Raw genomic sequence first — 27159 nt, forward strand, 5'->3', positions numbered from 1 at the left:
TAATGTGAGCTCAGAAGAAATTATGTCAGCAGCGGCCTGAACAATCTTCTGTCCCCCTTCATAACTCTCCACTGGGATAGCTTCTGGGGATGGCTGATGTGGTGAAAATTATGTACGTATCACATTATGCCTCTATTTTTCAAGGGGAGAATGAATTAGCAAGTCTCTGTTATCCCCTGCCAAGCTGCTGCAACTCTTTTCCACATTATAGCAGACCTACACAGTTTTATCTCATGCCCAGAATTGCCTGAGCCAGGTACTAAGGCACCTGCAGCAAAGAATACATTTGTACCGCCCTTCATGCACTGCAGGCTTATTTCTTCCTACATGAAGTTTAACAACGATTTTAATATTTGTATTTCACTTTTCCAAAGGATTCCTCAATATGCATAGAGATGCAAAAGCCACTTTTTAATGCAGCTGTAGAATGTGCATGAATGCCACTTTTGTCCTCGTGGGGTCACTTGTGTGGATCTTTCTTACCTGTTTGCCACCTCATGGGAGAGAGGGTGATCAGGAGGGATAGGCTCCATGATTGGCCTGATACAAATGGTTTCATTATTCACACACAAACATCACAGTTGAATGGAATATCACAGTGAAGGAATGTTTCCCACATGACTTGCTGTGCATGTGAAGGAAATTTAAATGCTCAAAGTGCATAAGAAGAGCCTGATGGATCAGGCCAGTGACCCATCTAGTCCAGGGGCAAGGAACCTTTGGGCTAATCAGGCCTCCCAGAGGGTCTCATTTGGCCCCAAGTTCATTTTCTCCAAACCATGCCCACATCACTAGTGACACGAGCTGATGGGAGGGAGGACAGGGTTTAATCTTGTTTTGGGTGCATGATCCTGTTCCCAAGATTGTGCAGCCAAGGCAGCAGGATTTAATCCCAACCCTGATCTAGTCCACCATCATGTTCTCACGGTGACCCATCACATGCCCCTATTGAAAGCCTGCAAGCGCGACCTGAGTGCAAGAGCACTATCCCCTCTTGCACTTCCAACAGCTGGTATTCAGAAGCATACTGCCTCTGACCCTGGAGGCAGAGCATAGCCATCATGGCTAGTAGCCATTGATAGCCTTATCCTCCACATATTTGTCTAATCCTCTTTTAAAGCCATCCAAGTTGGTGGCAACCATTGCAAATTCCATAGTTTAACTATGGAAAATATTTAAGTGCTTCACATACTTTATCTCAATAATCCTTACAAAAACCTGTATGGTAGATAGGCTTCAAATAGATTCTGGGAGCCAAGGAGTAATGCATCATAGGTCCAGGGTGTAGCCTTATAAGGTGGTTGGTGACATCTCATGAGTGAAGGGGCAGAGCCTGGCTGAGGTTGATGGCTCAAGCTGAACTGGGGCAGAGCTAAAAGCAAGAATTCTCATGCTAAGCAGAAAACTGTCTCAGAAATTAAGGCTGTAGGGAAAGGCATGTATTTTGTGGCTGAAAGGATGCACAAATTGTATAGGTATGGCACTACCTTCACCCCTTGGCATGTAACATGAGCTTTGCTGCATCAGTAAGATACTACAGCATGTGAATATGACATTTGTTACTGAGCCAATTTCTGAAAGAGCTTTTTAGGTTTTAATAATTTCTCAAGCTGTAACTTTCAGAGCAAAATACAGAACAGGATGAGTTGAGCGAGCATACCACAGATGCTGAGACACTGCCTTTTCTCCGACAAACATAAAGATACCTTGTCAAGCTGAGACATTTCAGCCATTATTTCCTAAAATTACTCCTGATACCACAGCAGTGAAAGAGGAATCTCAGTGCTGTGGATCACCATGGTATACATTCTCTATTTCATAATGAGCTTATTTACATGATCTGTGTGCAAACTAAGGATTTGTTTAAATGATCAAAATTTAAACCAGACTTTGAATCAAGAGATAGCCATAGAGTCTTTCCTTGACTTATCTCTAGAGGTGAAACAAGGTAGTTGACAAATGATTAAATTCAATGTATTTTCTCAAATGTGTTTGAGATCCCTTTTTGTGGGTCAAGAAAAATCAGGTTCTTCCACTGCTATATATACCACTCACTCAAGTACATGGTAATTATATGGATTAAAAAACAACAACAGAATGTCAACCAACCATTTATAACCAAACCTTACAAATTCAAATGTTATGCATCAAATTATCTTCATCTCTACAAGTAATAAACTTGGGACCTAATAATATCCAGGAAGCCTTGGCAATGGCCAGTGGTTGTGAGCAAGGGTATGAGGAGGATACTACATGGACTAAATTATCAAGTTCTTGCCACCCACAATTAGGAGTGTACTTTTTAAAACCAATTGTTTCTTTTCTGGTTGTGCAACATTGTCCAGAGTGTACTCAAGTAATATTTACTGCATAACATTACTATGGCTGGTCTAGTCAATATGGCGAACTGATGGGGCACTAAGCCATTTTCTCTGAATCCCACAACTGTATTTTCTTCCGGTGCAAGATGGAGGCAGGTACGCAGCTTGTTTTACTGCTCTCCTAATAGTTCATATAGTTCATAATAGTTCATAATAGTTCATATTATCCCCTTTTTTTTCTCCATCACTGAGGCATAGGAAGATCTCGGCATTACTCTATGCGGATGATCTGGTCCTTCTTTCTTTAAATAAGATTGGACTAAAAAGAATGCTGTCTCGCCTACACAAATATAGTGAGGCCCAGCACTTACAGGTTAACTATTCCAAATCTAAAATAATGGTTTGCGGGGAAAATTATAGAGTAAAATCTAATTGGTCACTAAACGGCCAGCCACTCGAGCAGGTGAATGCCTTCAAATACCTAGGCATATGTTTTAGTAATAGACTACAGTGGACTTCCCACCTGGAAAGTATTAAGCTTCAGGCCACTAGATCTAGTGGCCAATTAAAGAAATTTTTTTACTCTTGTGGCGGCCAATTAATAAGACCAATGATTAAACTCTATGTGGCCAAAATTCTCGCCAAAATCCTTTATGGGGCAGAACTGTGGAGCTACTCTGCATGTCTTAGTCTTGAAGTCCTTCAAAACACCTTCTTGAAGCAGCTCATGGGGCTCCCTAAAGGCGCCCCATCAGCCCACATTAGAGCAGAACTTGCTCTCCCTTCCTTAATGGCAAGGATTGACCTCGCATACCTAAGATATTGGAAAAAGCTATGTCGGAGGACTTATCCCTTGCGAAATTGTGCTGGAATGACCAATTGGAGAAAGGAGGCTGGGCTTCTAAATTTGATGAATTAGCGATTCTTTATGATCTCACCCAAAGTAAACTTTTCGGCCTTAATCACATTGAGCTGCGCAATAGAATTTTTGATTACGATGCTCAACAAGATAGAGCCTCGATAGTAGTCGCTTCCTTTTCCCCTTGGTTTTCCTATATTAAACCCAACCATGTTCTGGCTCCCTATTTTGACATCTTGACTTGCTCCCCTCTTTGCAGGGCCTTTACTGAACTGAGATTCCAAACAATGCCCACTGCATTCCTCGAAGGCAGGTATGCTGGCATCCCACACGTGGAACGCTATTGTATCAACGGCTGTATGGTTCCTGAAGATCTAGTTCACTATATGTTTATTTGTCCCTTATATCATCTCCCGAGAGAGAAATTCATAGCTCCTTTCATAAGTTTGAATGAGGGGATCCCCTTCGATAAACTAGTAATTAGTTTATTATCAGCCTCACAAAAGCATATTATAATTTCTGTAGCCAACTTTGCACTGGCCGCCAAAAAGATAAGAGCAGCACTTGTTAAAACTGTCTAAATTTGTATGGAGTCTTGCCTACGTTTACGGTTTTAAATATTTATCCTGTATAGATGATTTTAACCTTGTCTGTTTTATATTTCCCCTTTTTCTGTCTATGTTGCACCGGCTTATTGGCTATATGCAATAAAATTCATTTACAACTGTATTTTCTTGCTTTTTGACAAGGAAACCTTTTTGTGTTCCTTTGTGTTTTGCTAAACAGTGATCTTACATGTTTTTAAATGTTGTGTGACAACTTTATGGTTTTGAACAAATAAATTGAATGACAATAAGGACCTTATTATCTGTCATCTATGTACAGAAATACATTTAATCCAGCAACCAGTTCTTAACAGATGCTGTGAATGCATGAATGAAGACAAAGATGTTCTGAAGTGTGGAAGAAGTGGGTTTGACTTGTATTCACTGCATTGCTGAGGAATTTGTTTTCAAGGAAGGGAAAGAGGGCAAAAATCACATCCACCACATGCTGAATGTGTCTCTTCCTTCTAGTATGTGGTTCCATACCGGATTGGTTAAGATGAAGCCTGGGAAGTTCCCACATAAAGACCATCTTTGGTCATCCTGTCTTATAATAATTTGCATCACCACTTTTCTTCATTGGAAGGCCTTGGACTCACAGAGCTAATAATCAAACAAAGCAATAGTAGCTCAGGAAAAAAAAGCCATCCTTTGCCTCAATGTAAATACATTTCAGATTATGGCTTGGTGCAAAATGAGATGGCTGTGGGCCAGTGACTAATTATATTAAAGGGCTGTGTTAGTTAATTATTTATGGACTGAAGTGTTTACCTCAGTATTATTAAAACCAGAGCGTCTCCTTCTACAAATAAGGCTTTGGTTTGATGGATGTGACAGCTCCTTTGTGGATGGTATATCCAGCTAAGAGTTTGTGTTTTAATGTGTGGTTAAGCTATTTGTTGCATTAAGAGAAATGCATTTCCTTGCTGAGTGGTAGAAAATGCAGACAGATATAATTTATGTCTTATTCAGCTTAGACATAACAGTCAAAGCAATGAAAACAGAAAATGGAAGAAACTTGAAAAACATCGCTTGCATGAAACTCTGCAGTCCTGAATATTTATTCATGCGTTTAGCCATCAGTAATCAGAAACATATTTTCTTTCATGTAGCAATTATTGAAAATCCAAGAAGAATTAAACAACAAAAAGTCAGAACTTGAGCAAGCAAAAGGAGAGCACATGCACACACAGACTATGCTGAAAATTCTTCAGGAACAGGTGAGTTTGACCTATAAGAGCAGAGTTGCCTTCTTATTGGAAACTTGGCCCAGTGGCATTTGCAATCAATGCAGCACTGATTTTCATTGCCTCTTAATGGCCACATGTGATCCATGTTATGGTTATATGCATATATAACAAGTTCAAAATGAGCATACAGTACAGTTTAAGAAGACAGTGTCAAGGCATAATGGAGCCTCACCTTTTTGGCAGCTTGAGATCTTTAATCTAATCTCTTGTAGCATATTTTCTTCCACACAGATACAAGCAATGTCTGAGTGTTTTTCTGTCTGGAGACAAATGGATTGGGGGATGTTAAATATGCCAGAAAACCAAACGTATTTCAAGTAAAACAGCCATTTCTTTGAAGACCAGTAGCGGGTAAAATGAGTTTAGCACCTCCTGTCTCATTCATGCAGATGCATGCATGCAAAAGACTGAATCATGATGACAGTAAAAGATCCCCAGTGTTTCTGTACATTTACCAAGCACTGTCAGGAAGCAAGCCTCTTACAAACCTGCAAAATCTGTTGGATTTAGTTTTTTTTCTGATACCATGTTATGCTGAAAGGCATTGTCTTATAACTAAAGTATTGAACACAGCTATGTACCATGTAGACATGCTATATTTATTTTGGAAGTTAAGAAGTGCATATTCTAACAAGTTAAGATTGTCATTGTCCATATTCTTTTCTCTCTCCCAGACAGGGCCAAACTAGGACAGGACAGGGTAGCCTGTCCTGTGTATAAATACGCATGTCCCAGCTATGGGTCTCCCTAAATTTGGTAAAGGTATCTTTTTTTATATAACAAAATGTGCACATTTCAGGTAACTTTCACTAATCTGGCTGACTTCCATTATTTGAGCCATACAGACAGAAAGGGGTGGGGGATAACAAAAGTGCAGGAAGATAAGTTAGGGGAGAAGGAAGGTTCAGCACCAGGCCTGATAGCTATTGGCTTAAGGGTGTGGCCTGAGAATTGCTGAGGGCAACAAGCAGCAGCTGTGTGTGCTGGGACTTTCATTCTGTTTCCTGACTCCTAACTGAGCAGAGCAGAGCAGAGGGAGCTGTCTCAGCTGGTCCACAGGAGAGGAGAAACAAGCAAGCCAGCTTTCAGAGAACAAGCGAACAGAGCGAGCAAACAGGAAGAGCAAACAGGAGTTTGACAAAGGAGTTTGATAGGTCAAGGGGAGGTCCCTAAAAATAAATAAATTACTAATTCTTCTTGTACAGCGCACTGCATACCAGTAAGACTCTCAAGTTTACCCTGAAGTAGGACAGGACAAAGCACAGGCCACTCCAAACCAAGTAGTTAGAAAGAAACAAAAGGTAGAAGAAAGTATGAATGGGAAGGATACTCCAGTGGTTGTGACCTGCAAGGTGTGTGCCATGTTTGTTTTCTTGCCTGAGAACAACATGGCATACACATGCAACAAGTACAAGCTCGTGGCACTGTTGGAAGAAAAAGCGAGAGGCCACATTGAGTTCTATAAGAGAAGATGAAGAGTTCTTAGACAGAACGCTGGAACAACAGCAGCAAAGAGAAGTGGAGGTGGAAGAACAACAGCATGTGGTAGCAGAAGAGGAGACTGCTTTGTAGAGGAACAACGAATTGGAGGAAACTCTGTAGGATAGGGTGGCAGTTAGAAGCAGATGAACCAGAAGAAACCCTTCACCAGTGAAACTATGGAACCGCTTTCAACCACTTGAGGATGAGACTGGAGGACAGCCTGTGGTGGAAGAATTACAGGAGACCCCGTGTGACAATGAGCAAGACGCTGAAGCTCAATCAAGCAGTGACCCCACAACAAGGAGAAGAGTACTAGTAGTGGGAGACTCCCTACTGCGTGGGATCGAAACCCAAGTATGCCGAGAAGATCCATGGATTCGCCAGGTATGCTGTCTACCAGGAGGACGGATTAGAGATGTGACAGAAGGATTGCCATCACTCATCAAGCCCAGCGACAGGTGTCCCTTTCTCCTCATCCATGTGGGAACAAATGATACTGCCAAACAGAGCTATGAAGAAATGACATCACACTTTGAAGCTCTGGGAAGGAAACTCAAGGACTTTGGGGCCCAGATAGTTTTTTCATCCATCCTTCCAGTATTTAGAAGAGGAGTAGAAAGGGAAAGAAAAATACTCCGTGTGATTGAATGGCTATGAAGGTAGTGCTGACGTGAGAGATTTGGATTCTGGGAACACAGGCTATGCTTCCTGGAAGATGGACTGCTGTCAAGTGATGGGTTGCAGCTCACAAGGACTGGGAAGAATGTGTTTGGCCACAGCATGGAGAAGTTCATCAGGAGGGCTTTAAACTTTGTCGTAGTGACTGATGAAGGCTTGTGTACAGTAATGGGAACAGAGAGATCGGCTCTTACAGGGCCCAGAAAAATGTAATAAGGAAGCCATAAATCACATGGTCTTCGATGTCTGTATACTAATGCGCAGAGCATGGGAAACAAGCAGGACGAACTTGAACTCTTAATACAGGAGGGTAATTACGACTTGTTAGGTATAACTGAAACTTGGTGGGATGACTCCCATGACTGGAATACAGCATTTGAAGGATATAACTTGTTCAAAAAGAACAGAAAGAATAAAAAGGAAGGTGGAGTCACACTATATGCTAAAAATATATATCCCTGCACAGAAATACAGGAAGATGAGTTTGGTAGCTCCACCAAGAGTATCTGGATTAAAATTAATGGGGCAAGTAATAAAAGGAATGTGGTGCTTGGAGTCTACTACCAACCACACAATCAAGGAGAAGACGAGAATGTAACTTGTGAAAATCAAATTGCCAATGTTTTCAGGAGGCATGATGTAGTAGTAATTATCCCGATATCTGTTGGGAGACAAATTCTGCCAAACATGGTCCCTCTAAGATATTTCTGACTTGTGTTGGAGATAACTTTCTCCTACAGAAAGTGGAGGAAGCAACCAGAGGATCAGCTATCCTGGACTTCTAACCAATAGAGATGATTTGGTGGATGAAGTGGCAGTTACGGGAACTCTGGGGGGAAATGACCACACCATACTTGGATTCTTGATTTTAACAGAAGCAAAAGCTGTAGCCGTACGCACACCGTGGACTTCAGGAAAGCTGATTTTAATAAACTCAGAACAATTTTAAGTACGGTTCCATGGCAAGCGACACTAATGAGAAAAGGAGTTCAAGATGGCTGGGAGTTTCTAAAAAAGGAAATTCTAAAAGCGCAATGCAAGCAATTCCAACAAGGAAAAAAGGGGGAAAACAGCAGAAGAAGCCAATGTGGCTTCACCAAAAGCTTAGAGATGACCTGAAAACAAAAAAAGACACATATAGGAAGTGGAAAGAAGACCAGGCCACAAGGAAGAGTACAGGCAGGTATCACGGAATTACAGGGATGGTGTCAGGAAGTCTAAAGCTGAGAATGAGCTGAGGTTAGCGAGAGATGCTCAAAGCAGCAAAAAAGCTTTCTTCAGGTATGTCCATAGTAAAAGACAGAAAAAAGAAATGGTGGCACAGCTACTCAATGAGGATGGCAAAATGATAACAGATGACAAAGAAAAGGCAGAAGTCCTCAATTCCTACTTTGGCTCAGTCTTCTCCAAAAAAAGGGTCTATGACTCTCCCGGAAAACATGAAGTAGAAGAGGCAGGATTGGAGCTTGAGATTGATAGACAAATGGTCAAGGAATACCTAATCAGTTTGAACAAGTGCAAATCGTCAGGGCCCGATAAACTGCATCCTAGAAGGAACTGGCTGAAGAACTCTCAGAACTGCTATTATCTTTGTGAAATCATGGAGGACTGGTGAAGTGCCGGATGACTGGAGGAGAGCTAATGTTGTCCCTATCTTCAAAAAGGGCAAAAAGGAGGAACCGGGGAACTAATATCAGCCTAACATCAATCCCTGGAAAAATTCTGGAGCAGATGATAAAGCAGTCAATCTGTAAGCACCTTGAAAACAGTGCAGCGATTACTAGGAGCCAACATGGATTTATGAAGAACAAATCCTGACAAACTAATCTTATCTCATTTTTTGATCGAGTAACCTCCCTTGTAGACTGTGAGAATGCTATGGACATAATATATCTCAACTTCAGCAAAGCTTTTGTCAAAGTGCCCCATGATATTCTGATAGCAAGCTAGCTAAATGTGGGCTGGATGGAACAACTATCAGGTGGATCAACAGTTGGCTCCAGAATCATACCCAAAGAGTGCTTATCAATGGTTCTTTCTCAAACTGAGCAGCAGTAACGAGTGGGGTACCACAGGGCTCGGTCCTGGGCCCAGTGGTCTTCAACATTTTTATTAACAACTTGGATGTTGGATGAGCACGTTTATCAAATTTGCAGATGATACAAAACTGGGGGGCACAGCTAATACCATGGAAGACAGAAACAAAATTCAAAGGGACCTTGATAGGCTGGAGCATTGGGCTGAAAACAACAGAATGAAATTTTACAGGGATACATGCAAAGTTCTACATTTAGGAAAAAGAAACCAAATGCACAGTTATAAGATGGGGGATAATTGGCTCAGCAATACGACATGCGAGAAGGATCTTGGAATTGTCGTTGATCACAAGCTGAATATGAGCCAGTAGTGCGATGTGGCTGCAAAAAAGGCACATGCTATATTAGGCTGCATTAACAGAAGTATAGTTTTCAAATCACGTGAAGTATAAGTTCCCCTCTATTCAGCACTGGTTAAGCCTCATCTTGAGTACTGCGTCAAGTTCTGGTCTCCACACTTCAAGAAGGATGCAGACAAACTGGAACAGGTTCAGAGGAGGGCAACAAGGATGATCAGGGGACTGGAAACCATGCCCTATGAGGAGAGACTGAAAGAACTGGGCATGTTTAGCCTGGAGAATAGAAGACTGAGGGGAGATATGATAGCACTCTGCAAGTACATGAAAGGTTGCTACATAGAGGAGGGCCGGGATCTCTTCTTGATCGTCCCAAAGTGCAGGACATAGAATAATGGGCTCAAGTTGCAGAAAGGCAGATTTTGACTGAACATCAGGAGAAATTTCCTAACTGTTAGAGCCATATGACAATGGAACCAATTACTTAGAGAGGTAGTGGGCTCTCCGACACTGGAGGCATTCAAGAGGCAGCTGGACAGGTATCTGTCGGGAATGCTTTGATTTGGATTCCTGCATTGAGCAGGAGGTTGGACTCGATGGCCTTATAGGCCCTTTCCAACTCTACTGTTCCATGATTCTAAGCCCCTAGTAGCACACCTAGAACTTTTAGATGACACACTCTGTGATGTACACTAAAGGTCTCAGAATCAAAAATATTGCAGTTTAATGTTAATTTCCCCAGATTTGACGGTATTGTTTTCGAATCTCAATGGGAAGGTCTGAAGGGAGCTTGTAAGCGTGTTCAGCTCAATAGGATTATAAGCCTCTCCATGATTGGGAACTCTTATTTATCACATTCAACTGAACACATTTACAAGCCCCCTTCAGACCTTCTCATTCAATATGAGAAGGCTGAGGATCAAGTGGCATGCCCAGCATGTGAGAACATTTGAGACGGGGATGGGAGACGTTTGCCTACTTCCTTGTTTTAGTCCTCATTCATTTTTTGTAAAAGTGGGAAGCCTGAGGAGGGGATAACAGCAATGAAATTGCTCATCGAATGCTAAATTTTGAAGTATTAAGTGGATCAATACAAGTCTTTCCTGCTACAAGCAGTTCTTGTCAATTTCCATGTCATATTTGTGAACAACATAACAAGAGCTTTCCAAGGTGTACTGCTCATCTCCAAAGCTTCAGGAAGAGAGAGCAGCTTCTTTAAGACTGCAGCCAAGGCCAGCAACTCCCCAACTTTTAGAGCAGAGTTGGGGAACCTTTGGCCCTCCAGATGTTGTTAGGCTCCAACTCCTGTCAGATCCAGCAAGGGATGATTGGAACTGTACTTCAGCAACATCTGGAGAGCCAAAGATTCCCCAGCCCTGCTTTAGGGAACCTAATTGCTTCACGATATAGCTGTGGTTTCAGAGAAGTGATAATTGGCCAGCTGAGAAATTGACTGTATAGAAAAGGGCTGGGAATTAAACATTAAGTCATTGTAGTCAGAGTCATTTTAACTCAAGCTGATAAAGCTTTGTAATTTTGAAGTTTAATTGCAGTTAATTCATTGTTGATTATCAAGAGATTAAGCAGCCGCCTGAATTCAACAAGGGACTATGTTTGGTAACTTGCCTTAATGGAACAGTAGAGGGCTTTCATATATGCACTCAGCAGAGCTTAGTGGACTCTTGTAAGGATACAATTTCTAATTTTAAAATTTGAATATCCACAGTGATGAATTTTTTTACTAGAGCATACCCTCCAATATTTCACAGATTTAGGCAAGAGCATTCTTGTGCATTTTTAACTATAGGGTATGCAATATTTTATTATTCATTCATTCTTGTTGCTGTTAAATATCTCATTTGTTTTGTAACCCATTTGTTAAAAGCACATTAGTTATAAAATTCATTTGTTAAAATAAATAGCCTGATGGGACTTACTAATGTAACACTAAAGTATATTTTCTTAGCTTCAGCTAATATGCCAGGTGTGACCTTACCTGGAGAGAAACATCTGGGCCACAACCGTCTAGATTATTGCAATGCATTGCACATGCATATGTTTAGAAATTGTTCTAACTATCATTCTCCCATTTTTACCTTACTAAACCTTAAGATTTTTTTTCGAGGCCATGTGCCCCCCAAGTGCCCCCTCATAATAAAAGGAGGTGGGTAAGCACTAAACAGAAGGTCTTTTGAATAGTGACATCCCAGACATAAAACAGCTTTCTCAGAGAGCTTTGCCTACTGTCATGTTTATGGTCTTTCAGTGCCAGGTGAAGACCTTTTTGTTCATCCAAATAGTTTCAGAATATTTGAATGAATGTTTAATCTCACCATGGATCTGTTCATATTTATAGACTAGAACATATCTAGCAACATCATTTACCACCTGAATCAGCAATGATGGGAGGATGGAAAGCAAGCAGTACATTGGCATTTTGTCGAATATACTTATGTTTGTAGGTGTGCACATTAGTCAACTGATCCCATGCTAAGATGATTTAGCTTCTGGACGGTTGTGGAATGAAACACTATGCTTCACATTTCATAGAGTGTCATAACCTTTTTTTCTTTGACCCAGGGATGGGGAATGTGTGGCCCTACAAATGTTGTTGGACTATCCCTGGTGATTAGTTGTGCTGGCTAGGGCTAATGAAAGTTGGAGTCCACCAACATCTGGAAGGCCATAGGTAACCCTTCCCTGCTTTAACCCATAGCATCCTGTGCAATCTGCAGTCTGAGTAAGATCAAATATGAGGTTAGCATATCTCTCCCACCCCTCCCTACTGGTAAAAAAATACAGAGGAAGGGATTATAGAACGTTATGTACAATGTGATGCTAAAACACAAGGCCGGGATTACACACATTTGTAGCTTTGTACTGAATCATAATGGTTTCTTTTATAGATTATGGTGTTACAGTATTTTTCTAGTTGTCCTGACTATAAGAACTTGCCCTCCAAAAGATTTGGTCCAGAATAAATGTAATATTTCCCTTCCCAAATCCATAATTGGATATACTGTCACACTGCTATACAGGATAAAACCAAACTTTATCTGTAATTAAGCAAAAAATTTAAATGTGCCAGTCTGTGTGAGCAGTTGCACTATGGAAACTGTATCTTTATTAGCCCAGTTCTTCCAGTGGATCATTTTGCCTCCAATATTAATGAATGGATTCCCCCATGGAGTTGAACCAGCATGCACATGTGGATTAAATCTCAATTTGGAGGCTAAAGATTGCCAAATCCTTCTGGATGACTGGAACAAACTTGCCAGAAACTTTTAAGATGTTTAGAACCTACCATACTCCAAGATTCCAATAGCTATAAAGCTGGCAGCTCAAACTGGGCCCACAGTGGACAATAAGCCAACCATGTCTACCAAGCCTGACTAATTAAACTGCAATACCCAACCAAGAAAAGACTAACTGCTATGGACTTCTTCTAAGCCAATACAGAGAGGAGTAGTTTTTGTACAGAATGTTTATATTAATGTTATATTTATAGTATTGAAAAGAGTTTTGTTTTTGCTGTGACATTTGTTATTGTTTTATTACTGCTGTTGTATTATTTTATCACGAAATTGTTTTTGTAATTGTTTGCTTTTGTTGTAAGCCATTTTTGAGCACAATTTTTTTTGTAAGTCGCTTTGAGTTCCATTTTGGAAAAAAGTGACTAATAATAATAACAATAACAACAACAACAACAACAACAAAACAATAAGAGAGCTTCAAGTTGGGGAGGTTAAACATTCTTGCTGTAATAGTAGCATACAATTAAGAGGAATGTGAGGCTTGTCATCAGGATACCACAGCATGTGCCTGAAGAGTAGGGTTGTAGTTTGCAGTTGGGTGCTGGTTCAATTGCCATTTTGATGAACTGGCAGCTGGTTATGGTCTGTTGTAATTAGCACTTTGTTATCTTTTGCTTGTCCCATTTTAACTTTTTCAGTTGCTGAAAAATAATATTGTTTTCATTTTTTCTAATAATGGCCTGCAATTTTTTTATTCAAAATTAAATGAGACAGGTAATTGCCCATCAAGTAGTCATCTTGCCTCAGGTTTATTGTCTGTCTGAGGAAAAGAGATGAAACTTTTCACACGCACACACAGTTAAATGAGGCTTGTGCAGTTGAATTATTTTTCCAGCTCAACTATGTGATGTAATTTTGAAAGCTGAAAACTGAACACAATTTATCTTTAAGCCTTGAGTGCTGCTGTCTGCCGAGTTCTTGAAGTTACAGTTAGCCTGTTTCAAGTTAACCAATTTATTTTGCTTCCTCCCTCCCCCCCCCCCCCGGTCAGTTTTTCAGTGTGCTGGTGGTGAGACACTTGGTGCCTACCTGAAGCAACATACTAGCCAAACTCACTGAAATTTTTTTTTTTAAAAAGGTACAAGAGTAATACAGGTTAAGGATCAAACAATTAACGTTAAAGGCTACCATTATCACCTCAGTGTGACCCAGCCAGCATGGCCAATGGGCAGGAATGAGGGAAGCTGTAGCCCAGTGACATTTGAAAGGCCACAAGTTCCCCATATGTGTCCTATCGTCTTCTCTGAATGGCTATCCTTCTTCAGTGATATGATATTGCATTTTATTCCTACGAAGATATTCTCTCTCTCTCTTTTTCATTCAGTGAAAGGCCATTTTTGCTTCAACCATTTTTGATCTAAATGAGCTGCTCTTTCTTCTTCTAGACACTTCCTTGAAAAGGAAACCTATCATAGCACTACAGCCTTTTAAACCGCTCAAAATATATCACTCAAAAGAAATCATTAGCTAACTGCTATTTAGCTAGCAGCAACTTGCAACCACAGCAAAGTTTCAAATTAATAGCAATAAGACTGGGGAATGAAATCATTTATTACTCCTGAAAGCCAATTTTACACAGTTCTTATGCCTTGAGACTGCTTTCTAATCTTATTATTTAAAAAATAATGGCTCAGTCTTGGAATTTGCTTCTTTTATTTTTATTCTTTTATTTTTAGCCAACCTATCAGGCCTTATGTTAGCTTCAAACTAGGTTCAGCAAAAACTCATTAGAATGATATGGTCCATCTGTTTTGCTCATTGGGAGCCTTATAAAAAGTGGTACTTCAAATAAATCAACAATAAGTATGTGAAATACTTCACTATTTATTTATTTATTTTTGTCTTCACAGTTAAAAAAAAATACCAAGGAGTTAGCAGAGACTAATGGCCATGACGAAACTCAGGCAAATGTAGGTACAGCTTTGTATTTCTTTGTCAAGATCCATGTTTACTATTTGCACTCTGAAATAAAAGTAACTGCATTGAATTAATGGCAAGGGGAAAATCCACCTTTCCTTAGAGTCATAGGTTCACCTCCCAGCATTCGTAGTTCAAGATAAATGAATTGAATTTTTTAATCTACCTTTGGAATTAACAAGTCTCTGGTAAGAAATGGTTAGCGTGCCTTGTTACATTTATCACGGCAAAGTTTTCTTGAATTTTTCATTGCTGAGACATTTAAATGCATGGGACCTAGAAGAACTGTGAATAATAATTAAAAATACCACTTTCAACATTGAATCTTCAGAATCCTGAGGAATGTGGCTTCCTTTTTGTAAAAAAAAAAGCAGTTTTCTAGGCCTCATGGTAGTAGAAAAATGTGAAGACTCAGGACATTTTTACATTTTATTTGTATTTGTATTTGTTTTAAGGATTTATAGATCATCCTTCAAAACTTTCTCAAGACAGCTTACAGTAATGCAATTAAAACAATAATAGAATAGTAAAATACAGATACAAACATGTACAAATCTAAAATAACTAATAGCAGAGTAGAAAATGACTTGGCAGTAGATTCAGGGCAGACAAAAGAAAGTAGTTCTTCACACACCACATAATGAACCACAAGATGCAGTGATGACCTCTGGTATACGTGGCTTTAAAGGGGATAAATTCATGGAGGAAATATCTGTCAATGGCTATTTGACATGATGGTTAAATGGAACCTCCATGTTCAGAGTCAATTTAACTCTGAGGGCAAACAGGAGAGGACTGTTGCTTCGTATCCCATTTGTGGGTTTCCCAGAAGCATATCGCCAGTCAATGTTGGAAATATGGTGCTGGACTAGATAGACCATCGGGCTGATCCAGCAGGACTGTTCTGATGTTTATCATGCAAACATTTGTTATTATGCTTTACACCTTTCACAATAGTCCACTTGCTGTTTAGCTTTAATAGATTCTGAAGACAGGACTCAGTACTGAATCTTTTTTTAAAAATTCTATTTGATTTTTTAAAAAATAAGGCAAAAAAAGGGACTGAATCTTTGTTATCTTTTCATTTTCCCTACAGTGCTATCCTAAACATGTCTACTCTGACACAACTCATACTGAGTATAGTAGAACTTGGTCTGTAGTAACTTAGTAAGTTTGCTTAGGATTGCAGCCCTAAGTGATGCAGGGAGCAGGAATGCAAAGCACCTAAAATCCAAGTTATGCTTTTCATGGCCCTGATGAGGTGGGAATATATAGCTCTCAGGAAATCCATTTGCCTTGCGGGTGTTGTCCTTGTCCTCCTAGGCGCCTGGGGAGTTCCCCATGAATTACACTGGATGAACAGTATTGCCTTAGACATTCTGATGTTTGCTTCTAGTCTGGCCACTGCAGTATTGTTGCTCCAAAGTGCATTAATTTGAAAGTATAATCTGTCCAAATAGAATTAATCTCTCATATGATTTTTAGTGCCATGGAAACTGCTCCCAAGATGCGCTTTCCTTTAGTATCCATTGCTCATTCTGAATCAAAATACAGAGAGATTCTATTGATAAAGGAGAGCAAGCAATTTCATTGCTTAATCTACCAGTTGTTTTAATCTATTGATAACGGACAACAAGCAATTTCAGTGCTTAATCTACAGTTGTTTAATCTGTACATTAATGTTTTAAGGACCCTGAGAATGGTAGGATTCTTCTGGTATAATCCATATTTTCTTCCTGCCTATATGACTATGATGTTTGCTTATGCTCTAAGGGGTGGGTGGGAAGGTGGCTAGAGCCTTGCCTTCCACTCTTGCCCATACAGCTCCACTCTGGAGCTCAGTGCATGCTTTACATGCAAAAGATCCCTGGTGCAATTCCTGGGATCTACAGGTAAAGGCTGAGAATGCCTCTTGTCTGAAAACCTGGAGAGCTACTGCCTGCCAGTGTAGATCAGGGTAGGGAATCTGTAGCCTTCCAGATAATGTTATTGGGTTGGGGGAGAATTTCGCTAAAGTCAAACTCTTCACCGCACTCCACTATAGTTCGCATGTTCATTATCTTTGCAGACCAATCTTGTTTGCTGCGAGCTTTCCCAACACTGGATTTGTGTGTGTGTGTGTGTGTGTGAGGGGGGAATAGCAGCAAATATGACAACATTGTTATTGATGACATCTTTGATCCAAACAGCTGAAACGTATATTCTCTTTAACCCCTGTGTCAGTGAGGTGAAGATGGTAGCCATTAACATTCACTGTTCTGTTCTGAACTTGTCTCCCCCTTGTATCTGTTTTTTAACTCACAGACACAGCAGACATTTATATAGTCATTGTCAGATATGTTTGCTTAATGGGGAGGGAGGAAGAAAAAACAACCTTAAAAGTTAAAAATGGTCATCATTGCTGTGATATCAATGGCGGATCCATCAATATCAATTTTTGGTTCATGAACAGGCTAAATGTAAGTACAAGAACACAGCAGCCAATGACTGATTAAGTTTACAACATCACAAATCTGGGAAAAAATCAACTGGACAAGCCTCCTTTAAGTGTGTGTGTGTGTGTGTGTGTGTGTGTGTGTATTAGTTGACTGTCCTAGGATAGACAGTAAGCCTGAGGTAAGAGATGTACTCAATGGGCAATTATCTGCCTCATTTACATTTGAATATACAACACAAAGAGCATCAATAGAAAGAACGAAAACATCAGTAGAAAGAATGAGAATAATAATGTTATTTTTAGGAAAAAAACCAAAATGGTAAAAGCAGAAGATAATGAAAATCGAACAGTTTGGTGAAATGAGAACTGAATCGGCACCAACAAGTGAACTACCTCCCTAGTTAGACTGCAGCTCCCACCATCCTTCACCACTGGCCATGTTAGCAGGGGCTGATGGCAGTTGGAATCCAACAGCATCTGGAGGGCCACAAGTTCTCCATCCCTGGTGAAGACAAAAGTGATCTAGAAAGGCCAGTGGTCTGATGCAGTATAAGGCAACTTCCTACATTCACTCAGCTACAACACTAACACCAGCAGGTGCTACTGGATTGGTGTGGTGGTGAAGCCTTTCAACTCTGTTGCTTGCCATCCTTACCTGATTTTCTCCACAGGAGACTTCCTGCTCCCCATTTCTCCTTCAGCTGTTCCCAGTGTGACCATGGCTGAGGCAGGCTAGAGGGAAGAGGAGTTGTACTTTTTCTATAGGATTGCCTCTATGGCTGTCAGCAAGTCACAGATCAATATGATAACTCTGTAGTGGCACACACAATCTCTGAGGGAGAGTGAAAAGCTAGCCAGCTTAAACCATGCCTCCTTTCCTTGTAGGGGATTTCAACTAGAAGCTGGGAAGAAGAGGGGGCTGTGGGCCCAGGGCACCGTCTTTTTGCTTAGTTTCGTATTACATTCTGCATTTATACTCTGAAGATAAATGGGTTTGTCATGCTTTTGGAAACGATTGCAGAAAACTATAGCTCAGAAAAAGGGGACATACACTCAAATAATAATATTAATAATAAATAATTGTGAAGGTTTCACTTGCTGCAGTAATGAGTATCATTGATAGATGAGAGCCCCGTAAAGTGCATTTCATGATTAATACTTCTTTTTAAAACATGGTTAGTTAATATGCAACGCTGACTTTTTGGGGGAAAGCTTTCAAAACTACATTTATTACTAAGGAAAGTTTACAGTTCTTTTTCCCTTGAGACTAGTCTCTAAATCTGAGCAGATCAAAATGCCCTGAGAGTTATTAAGGTCTGTGATGCATTTAATGGAATTAGTACCTATTTGATACAATTGACAAGCTGGATTTCGCAAATGCCCTCATGTTCAATACAAGTTCCGGGTGTTGTTGTCAAGGAAGTACAGAGAGGCCTGTCCCACATTTTTAGATATCTATGAGACGTGTTACTTAAACTAGTATAAAGAATTGGATTCCAGACAAGACTGAGCGTCCAACTATCATACTGTGCATGGCAAAGCTATGTCACAAGAAATGCTGATATCTTACAATTGCTATGTAGAAAATTTTCCTAGGAACCCGTGAAGCTCTTTCTACTTTGCAATTGGCCTTCATAAGTAATTTTGCAGTGCATCATCATTGCTGCTTTTCCTGTTTCAAAAAACAAAAAACAAAATTGCAGACAAATTAGGCAGGCTTCTTTAGGGAAGCACACACTGTTGCTATGGGAGATGCATTTTCACTTTCTTTTCTGTTGTACCTGGATTGTGTGTGCATTTGACCCATTACCCCACCCCAAGTAAAGGTAATGTGGAAATGCAAATGGATTATATCTCCTTCCACTTGTTTGGTGGTTAACGGATTGTGCTGAGAGCCAGCAGAGCAACCACTTAGAGCAGGGGTAACCAATGTGATGCCATTCAGATGTTGCTGGATTCCAATTCCCAACAAGTGCAGTCAGCACTGACATTGGGAGCTGTAGCCCAACAACATCTGGAGGTCCCCACTTTGGCTACCTCTGCCTGAGAGGTTTTTTGTTCTTTGGGATGCTACTTCTTTTAAACCTTAAAGGGCTGTGGATACTGGAAATCCCAGGAATTTCTCTTCCTTCTTCTTGCCTTTAGACTTTGGTGGCAGAGAAGGCCTCCTGCTCATCCACTTGTCTGTCTTCACTCTTACTCTTAATTGCTCATGAAAGCTTCAACAGTTTTTCATTTGATATGACAACCCATCATCTGGAGTACTTCATGCTCTTTTTCTTTTGTTTCACAATCAATTTTGATATCTATAGTTGTGGATTAGAGTGTTGCTGTTGTGCTAGCCCCCCCGATGAGAGGCAAGGAAAAAAACATATAGGTACAATGTGGTAAAGAAAAGGGAAAATATTTTGAGTTATACATCTCTGTATTCTTAGGGCCATTTTGATACCATAGAAACTGGTAAGGTGGAACATAGGTAAGACAAAACTAAAATGTTACCTAGTCTTGACAGTAATTTCTAAAACACACCAGATAGTGATGTAGAAACTTTGGCCACCATCATGGTTTGTTCTCAGAGGAACCACAGGTTAAATCAAGCCAATATGGACATGGGAAATGATCAAGTCATGTTTAGCTTTAATCAGGGCTGAACAAGTTGTGACACATCAAGCCAAACACAACCCACCAGTCATGTAGTGTGACCTGTAAAATGATTCACTGCTGCCCTGGGTTTTTTGTTTGTTTCAGTCAAAGGTAAGGAGCAAAAACAGTATATTGAGTCCCCGTTGGGCTGCCATGCACGGCTAGTGTACTGTGTTCCATTCAGTGAGAAGTTGTGAAGGCTTAGATAAAAGAAGACACGAGCACACAATTTTCCAATATGTAAAAAAGATTTGGAAAGAAGAGGAGGAACTTTATTGTTTGTTTGTTTCCATTCATGAATCGCTTTCTGATAAACATCTCAAGAGATCTAATAAAAACATCAACAATTAAAGCAATTATTATACAGCTACTATAGTCAGTAGGGATTTTTCGCGTTCTGCCATGTTAAATGAAAATACCCCCCTCACCCCTTTCTGGTGCTTTGTATAGTCCCAATTCAAAACAAAAACTTACAAGTCTTATACTGTTGGATTCAGAATTGCTTGCTCTGCAACTCTGGAAGTTTTCTTGGTGATACACAACCCCCCCCCCACGGAGAATCCACAGGTTAAAGTGAAAAACGGGAGGAAAAAAAACTAGAAGCCGTTTGGACTTTTTTTTGAGAAATTGACATAATCTGTTGAAATTCATTAAAAATCAGAGATGACTGTAAGGTATCCCTAATCAAATCCCTGAGCTTGCCCCATACACAGTACTTCATCTGTAGTAGGTTTAAATTTAAAAAACGGCATGGTTTATTTTTAATTAATTTATTAAAAAATGCATTAGAGTGGATCATAAAGTACCGCATGCGTAGAAGAGTTCTTTCATTTCACTCTCCCTCCCCTTCCAGTTACTTGGAGGAAGCAGGGGAAGTCTGCTCCTGTGATTGGTGGGCAACAGACATGTGACTCACATTGGCCTTCTGCCGAGCTTGCTCTGTGTGAGGAAGCAGGTGAGAGAGAGAGACAAAATGGCCGATGGAGGGAGAAAGCAGCAGCAGAATGGAGGTGAGTGGGAAAGAGTCAAAACATGAGGGGGAGCTTTGAAGGACTCTGCATTTTTTTAAAAGTCTACTCGGAAGTAAGTCCCATTGAGTGCAGTGGGGCTTACTCCCAGGTATGTGGAGTGGTGCTTCTGTTTGCTAGCAGTGAGCTTGAGGGAAGGCAGGTGGTAAAATGTCTACTCAGAAGTAAATCTCACTGAGTTCAGTGGGGCTTACTCCCAGGTAAGTGGAGCAGAGCTTCTGTATGCTTGCAATGATTTTGAAGGGAAGGAGGAAAAAGTCTACTCAGAAGTAAATCACACTGATTTCTGTGGGGCTTACTCCCAGGTAAGTGGAGCGGAGCATGTGTGTGCTAGCAATGAGCTTCAGGGAAGGAAGGAGGAAAATTGTCTACTCAGAAGTAAATCCCATTGAGTTCAGTGGGGCTTACTCCCAGGTAAGTGGAGGTTCTGTGTGCTAGCAATGAGCTTGAAGGGAAGGAAGGTAGTAAAATGTCTACTCAGAAGTAAATCTCACTGAGTTCAGTGGGGCTTACTCCCAGGTAAGTGGAGCAGAGCATGTGTGTGCTAGCAATGAGCTTCAGGGAAGGAAGGAGGAAAATTGTCTACTCAGAAGTAAATCCCATTGAGTTCAGTGGGGCTTACTCCCAGGTAAGTGGAGCAGAGCTTCTGAGTAGACTTTTAAAAAATTGCAGAGTCCTTCAAAGCTCCCCCCCATTTTTTTACTCTTTCCTTCCCTCAAGCTAGATTCAGCGAGTGGGGAAGGCAGGCAGTGGGAGACAGCGGGGGTGGGAACACACACACACACACACACATCACCAGAAGTAAGTTCCACTGAGTTTATTGCAGCTTACTCCTGAAGTGAAAGTGAACATAGAATTACAGCCTTTAACTTCTAAATTCAGTCCTTTCCTTTAAATACTAGGTGATTTATCAATAAATATTATAAAATTTATGTCTGTTAAATGTTCAGTGTGTCATCATGTGACTCTTACTGTTGCTTGTTAAACACCTGCTCTTCAGGATAGTGCCACAAATAGATTCCAAAAAGTCTGATTTTAAACTTGCTCCAAACCGCCTGTGGCATGTAATGAATGTAATGAATGTTACAGTTTGTCTGCATCCTTCTAGAAGTGCAGAGACCAGAACTGGATGCAGTATTCAAGATGAGGTGTAACCAGTGCTGAACAGAAGGGAACTAATACTTTACGCGATTTGGAAACTATACTTCTGTTAATGCAGCCCAAAATTGCATTTGCGTTTTTTGCAGCCACATCACACTATTGGCTCATATTCCGCTTGTGACCAATGACAATTCCAAGATCCTTCTTGCAAGTATCCCCCATCTTATAACTGTGCATTTGATTTCTTTTTCCCAAGTGTAGAACTTTGCATTTATCCTGGTTGAATTTCATTCTGTTGTTTTCAGCCCAATGCTCCAGCCTATCAAGGACCCTTTGTTTGTCTTCCACGGTATTCACAAGGTTTTCTCAAGGTTTTCCATTTGGAAAGGAAAGGGGCTTCCCCTCTGCCCAGTGCCCACCCACCCAATATCCTCCCCTCCTCTTCCCCTCCTCTGGGTCAGTGTTGGACTATGACCTGGGAGACCGGGTTTGAATCCCCACACAGCCATGAAGCTGACTGGGTGACCTTGGGCCAGTCACTGCCTCTCAGCGTCAGAGGAAGGCAATGGTAAAACCACCTCTGAATACCATTTACTATGAAAACCCTATTCAAAGGGTCACCATAAGTCTGGTCGACTTGAAGGCAGTCTATTTCCATTTTCAAACATGATTGCATAGAAATAAATCCCACTGAACTCAAGAAGTATGCAAATGATCAAACCAACCTCCCTTCTCCTCCCTCCTATCCTCTCCCTCTTGCTCCTTTGCCCCTTCCTCCCCATTCCCATCCCCTTCCTCCTCCCCATGGTCAGTTTTACCTATCTTAAGCATGATTGCATGGAAGTAAATACCTTTGAACTCTATAAGCATGCAAGTGATCAAACCTGCCCTCCTCTCCCCCTTCCTTTGTCCCCCTCCAATATACTCCTTCCCCCCCTTTTCCCCCATGGTCAGTTTTTCCTATCCTAACCATGATTGCATAGAAGTAAATCCCATTGAACTCAATAAGCATGCAAATGATCAGACCTGCTTTTCCTCTCCTTCCCCTCTCCTCTCCCTTCCTCCTCCCCTCCCCTCCTCCCCCCCTGCCCACTCCAGCCCTCCCTCCCTCCCTCCCTCCCTGCCCACTCCAGCCCTCCCTCCCCCCCACCTGGTCAGTTTTACCTATCCTAAGCATGATTGCAGGGGAGTAAATCACACTGAATTCAATAAACATGCAAATGATCAAACTTGTCCTCCACCCCTCCTCCACCCCTCCTCCTCTCCTTCCTGCTCCCATCCCCCTCCTCCCCTCTGTGTTCCCTCTCCTCCCTCCTCCTCCCCTCCCCTCCCTCCTCCTCCCCTCCCCTCCCTCCTCCTCCCCTCCCCTCCCTCCTCCTCCTCCCCTCCCCTCCCTCCTCCTCCTCCTCCCCTCCCTCCTCCTCCTCCTCCCCTCCCCTCCCTCCTCCTTCCCTCCCCATCCTCTGTGGTCTGTTTCACCTATCCTAAGCATGATTGCAGGGGAACAAATCCCATTGAACTCAATAAGCATGCAAATGATCCATCCATTCTCAGCAAACTTGCACAGGATCCCATTTCTTACCTCCCGGATTAAAAAGCAAGGAAATTCACTAATAGGCAAAAAACCTTGCGGTTTAAGAACGTACCTATAGCCCACAGCTATTTCTATCAAACTTTAAAAAGCAGGGAAATTGGGCAGCTATAGTGAATGCACCAGGGGAGCAGGAGACCTGACCTCCTCTCTGAGATATTGTACTGCCCTGCAAATTGGTCAAAATGCAAACACCATTTGGGTTGGTCTTTCACAGTCCAATCCACTTCCTGTGTAGCTTGGAAGAATTTGGTAACATGTGCCTCTGAGCATATGGTGAGTGGTGGCAACACTTGCAATCAGCCCAAATAACAGAAACAAGACGTGTGCTGTGCTGATCTTGTTTTAGCAGGGAGGAAGCAACATTATTAAGACAGTTGATATAGTTCAGATGGTCCCTTTGAATATGTCTGATTTCCTTTGCAATTTTAGTGATGTTTCCTATAGGAAATCATTTTCTTTTGTTTCTATTTCTGTGAATATGTGAAGTACAGCAACATTTTGCAAAATTTGCACTAAAAAACCTCCAAACATAATTGTGGAATAAGGGCACTGACTTCTGCAGAATAGTCCGCAGTGGAGCTCAGGAGTGTCTCAATTTGCACAAGATAAAACAGGGGGAGGTGAAATATATTCTAGCAAAATTCTAGGTGTGCTCTATGTTTTTAATTGACTGTGCCCACCTTGCCTTAAATGAAATGGTTTAAACATAGCAGGCTGAAAACATGCATCCTCTTTTTTCCAACAGCTAGAGTCATTGCTGAAGTAGCAACATATTGGAAGCAGTCTGATTTTTCATCAAACTGCAGTTTCAGATTCAACTGTTAATGCACCCAAAACAGAAATAGAACATAACCTCCAATTTGAAACACAAAAGGCTGTGTTCACCTTCATATGACACTGACCAATAAAAAGGCTTTGAAATTAATAAAAGTAAATTTGACACAGATTTCTGGGATGAACAGTGAGGGAAATAAAATTTTCTAGTTCACATTCTCTGTAGAAACATTAGTAACACAGGAAAGAAGCAATGTAAGAAGAACACCAACAAACATACAAAAATATAATACTCTATCTTTCGAGATGGCAGGTGTTGCCACCACTCACCATATGCTCAGAGGCACGTTACCAAATTCTTCCAAGCTACGCAGCAAGTGGATTGGAATGTGAAATACCAACCCAAATGGTGTTTGCATTTTGACCAATTTGTAGGGCAGTACAATATCTCAGAGAGGAGTTCAGGTCTCCTGCTCCCCTGGTGCATTCCCTATAGCTGCCCAATTTCCCTGCTTTTTAAAGTTTGATAGAAATAGCTGTGGGCTATAGGTACATTCTTAAACCGCAAGGTTTTTTGCCTATTAGTGAATATATATAAAAACTATTTCAAATCCAATACAGATACAGACAGGGGCAGGGGTCTGCACATTAAAAGCTTGTTGAAAAAGGAAGATGTTCAATAGGCATAAAAGGAGCAATAAGGATAGCATCTGTCTGATATGTGATGGGAAAGCATTCCAAAGAGTAGGTGCTGCCACTGTAAAGGCCTGATTCTGACATTGTGCGGAATTGGCCTCCTGAAAAGATAATATCTGCAGGAGGCCCTCTCCTGCAGAGCACATTGATCGACTGAGAATATAAGGAGTGAGACAATCTTTGAGGTATCCTGGTCCCAAGCTGTACAAAACTTGAGCTTAGCCCAGTGGTTAATTAGCAGCCAGTGTAATTCTTTCAGCACCAGGGTAACATGTGGGCAATATCCTACAGTGATCCACTATATTTTGTACTAGCTGTAGCTTCCAGGCCAATTTCAGGGGCAGCCCCACATAGAAAGCATTGCAGTAATCCAACCTGGACGTTACCAGGGCATAGACAACACTGCTCAGGCTATGGCGGTCCAGATAAGACCCTAGCTGTCTTAACAGTCAAACCCCTCACCCTCAGGACTCCTGAAGGGGCTCTGAAATATATTATCCCCTTTGGTGTCACTCCTTCAATGGCGATCCTGCTGGTGGCAAGCTCGCCACCCAAAGAGTGCTGGGGTTTTATGTCTCCTGGCCAAGCCAGGCACTGAGGCAAAAGGCTGCATGATTAGGTGTCTCTTTCAAGGGCAGCCTCTATCTGGTCTCTTAATCAGGGGCCCCTGATCTTACAGGGCACCTCTGCTGACTCAGGAGGAGCAGCCCAGGGAGGCAAGAAAAGCACATGGATGGTCAGTCCCTGGGCAGATCTTCCCACTGTGGTGCACCTATTCTCCTGTCATAGTCACCTGATCAATTGAAACAAAGGAATAGTTTTGAAAATTGGAAAGGCAGATTTAATCTACTAGCCGTGATGGCTGTGCTCTGCCACCCTAGTCAGAGGCAGCATGCTTCTGAAAACCAGTTGCCGGAAGCCTCAGGAGGGGAGAGTGTTCTTGCACTTGGGTCCTGCTTGCGGGCTTCCCCCAGGCACCTGGTTGGCCACTGTGAGAACAGGATGCTGGACTAGATGGGCCACTGGCCTGATCCAGCAGGCTCTTCTTATGTTCTTATCTACATTAAACATGAGGAAAATATACAATTTCTGAAACACCAGATCAGTAATGGAACAAGGTGCCCAGAGAGACTGTGGAATCTCTTTCAAACAATATTGATGGCATAGGTACAGGATATCCTGTGTTTGGGCAAACAAAAAACAGTGCAATCTTATGCTTGTCTGTAAGGCATACATACATTACATTATTATGTACAAGAGTTACATTATTTTACTTTTTTTCTATTTTGCACATGTACATTCTGTATGGACTGGTCTTTGTAATAAATAATAAGTCTGCATACATACATTTAAAGCACATTTTCCCCATTAAAGAATCCTTGGAACTGTAGTTTACACCTCACAAAGCTATAATCTCCAGAACCCTCAACAAACTATAGTTCCCAGGATTCTTTGTGGGGGGGGTGTGCTTTAAAAGTGCTTTAAATGTACCGTGCATATGCAGCTTAGAGATCACCAGCCCTTTTATAGCACTAAAGTTCCCAGGATGCTGTGAATGGGAGCCTTACAAGTGAAATAAGTTTTAAAGTTGTTAACAATTGTAGTGTAGGCCATCTTAGACATTAACAGGATATCTTCCTAACTCCTTAATTCTGTAATTTCATATATGAGACATTTTCTTGAAAAAACAGTTTTCGATAAATGCATTTTCTAATTTGACTTACATAAAAATAGAGGTACTGTAGTCTCTTGAGTTATGACAGTCATTCCTGTGAAACAAATTCAGGTGTTTGTGTCAATGGGGCCAGCCCACATAATCTCTTCAATGTATGGCAGGAGAGCAAAAAATAAATGGCAACTGTGCTTTTGCACAACTCTAATTCATTTTAATAGAGCTTGTGCAGGAGAACTTCCTGGTGGATTGGGCTCAAAGCAGGGTAGTGCTGCATCCATCAGTATTAAAATTCATGAGCAGTAATACAACAGGAATGGCATTCTTTGTTTGCCTCTGCTGTGTATTATTCATAGCAGAGCAGGAATAACTTAAGTGCGAGACTCTGCCTAACGG

The 27159-nt window shown here is 41.2% G+C and overlaps 1 protein-coding gene across 11 annotated transcripts in view; it reads left to right on the plus strand.

Annotated features, from left to right (window-relative positions):
- ENOX1 (ecto-NOX disulfide-thiol exchanger 1) overlaps positions 1–27159 on the plus strand; it is a 611398-nt gene that overhangs the window by 557599 nt on the left and 26640 nt on the right. For all 11 annotated transcript variants that reach the window (XM_061629891.1, XM_061629898.1, XM_061629899.1 and 8 more), the window contains 2 exons: positions 4898–5005; positions 14752–14811. In XM_061629891.1, the coding sequence (XP_061485875.1) occupies positions 4898–5005; positions 14752–14811 (168 nt within the window). The remainder of the gene's footprint in view (positions 1–4897; positions 5006–14751; positions 14812–27159) is intronic.

Source organism: Rhineura floridana, chromosome 5 (genome assembly GCF_030035675.1).
Source record: "Rhineura floridana isolate rRhiFlo1 chromosome 5, rRhiFlo1.hap2, whole genome shotgun sequence".
Classification (NCBI taxonomy): domain Eukaryota; kingdom Metazoa; phylum Chordata; class Lepidosauria; order Squamata; family Rhineuridae; genus Rhineura; species Rhineura floridana.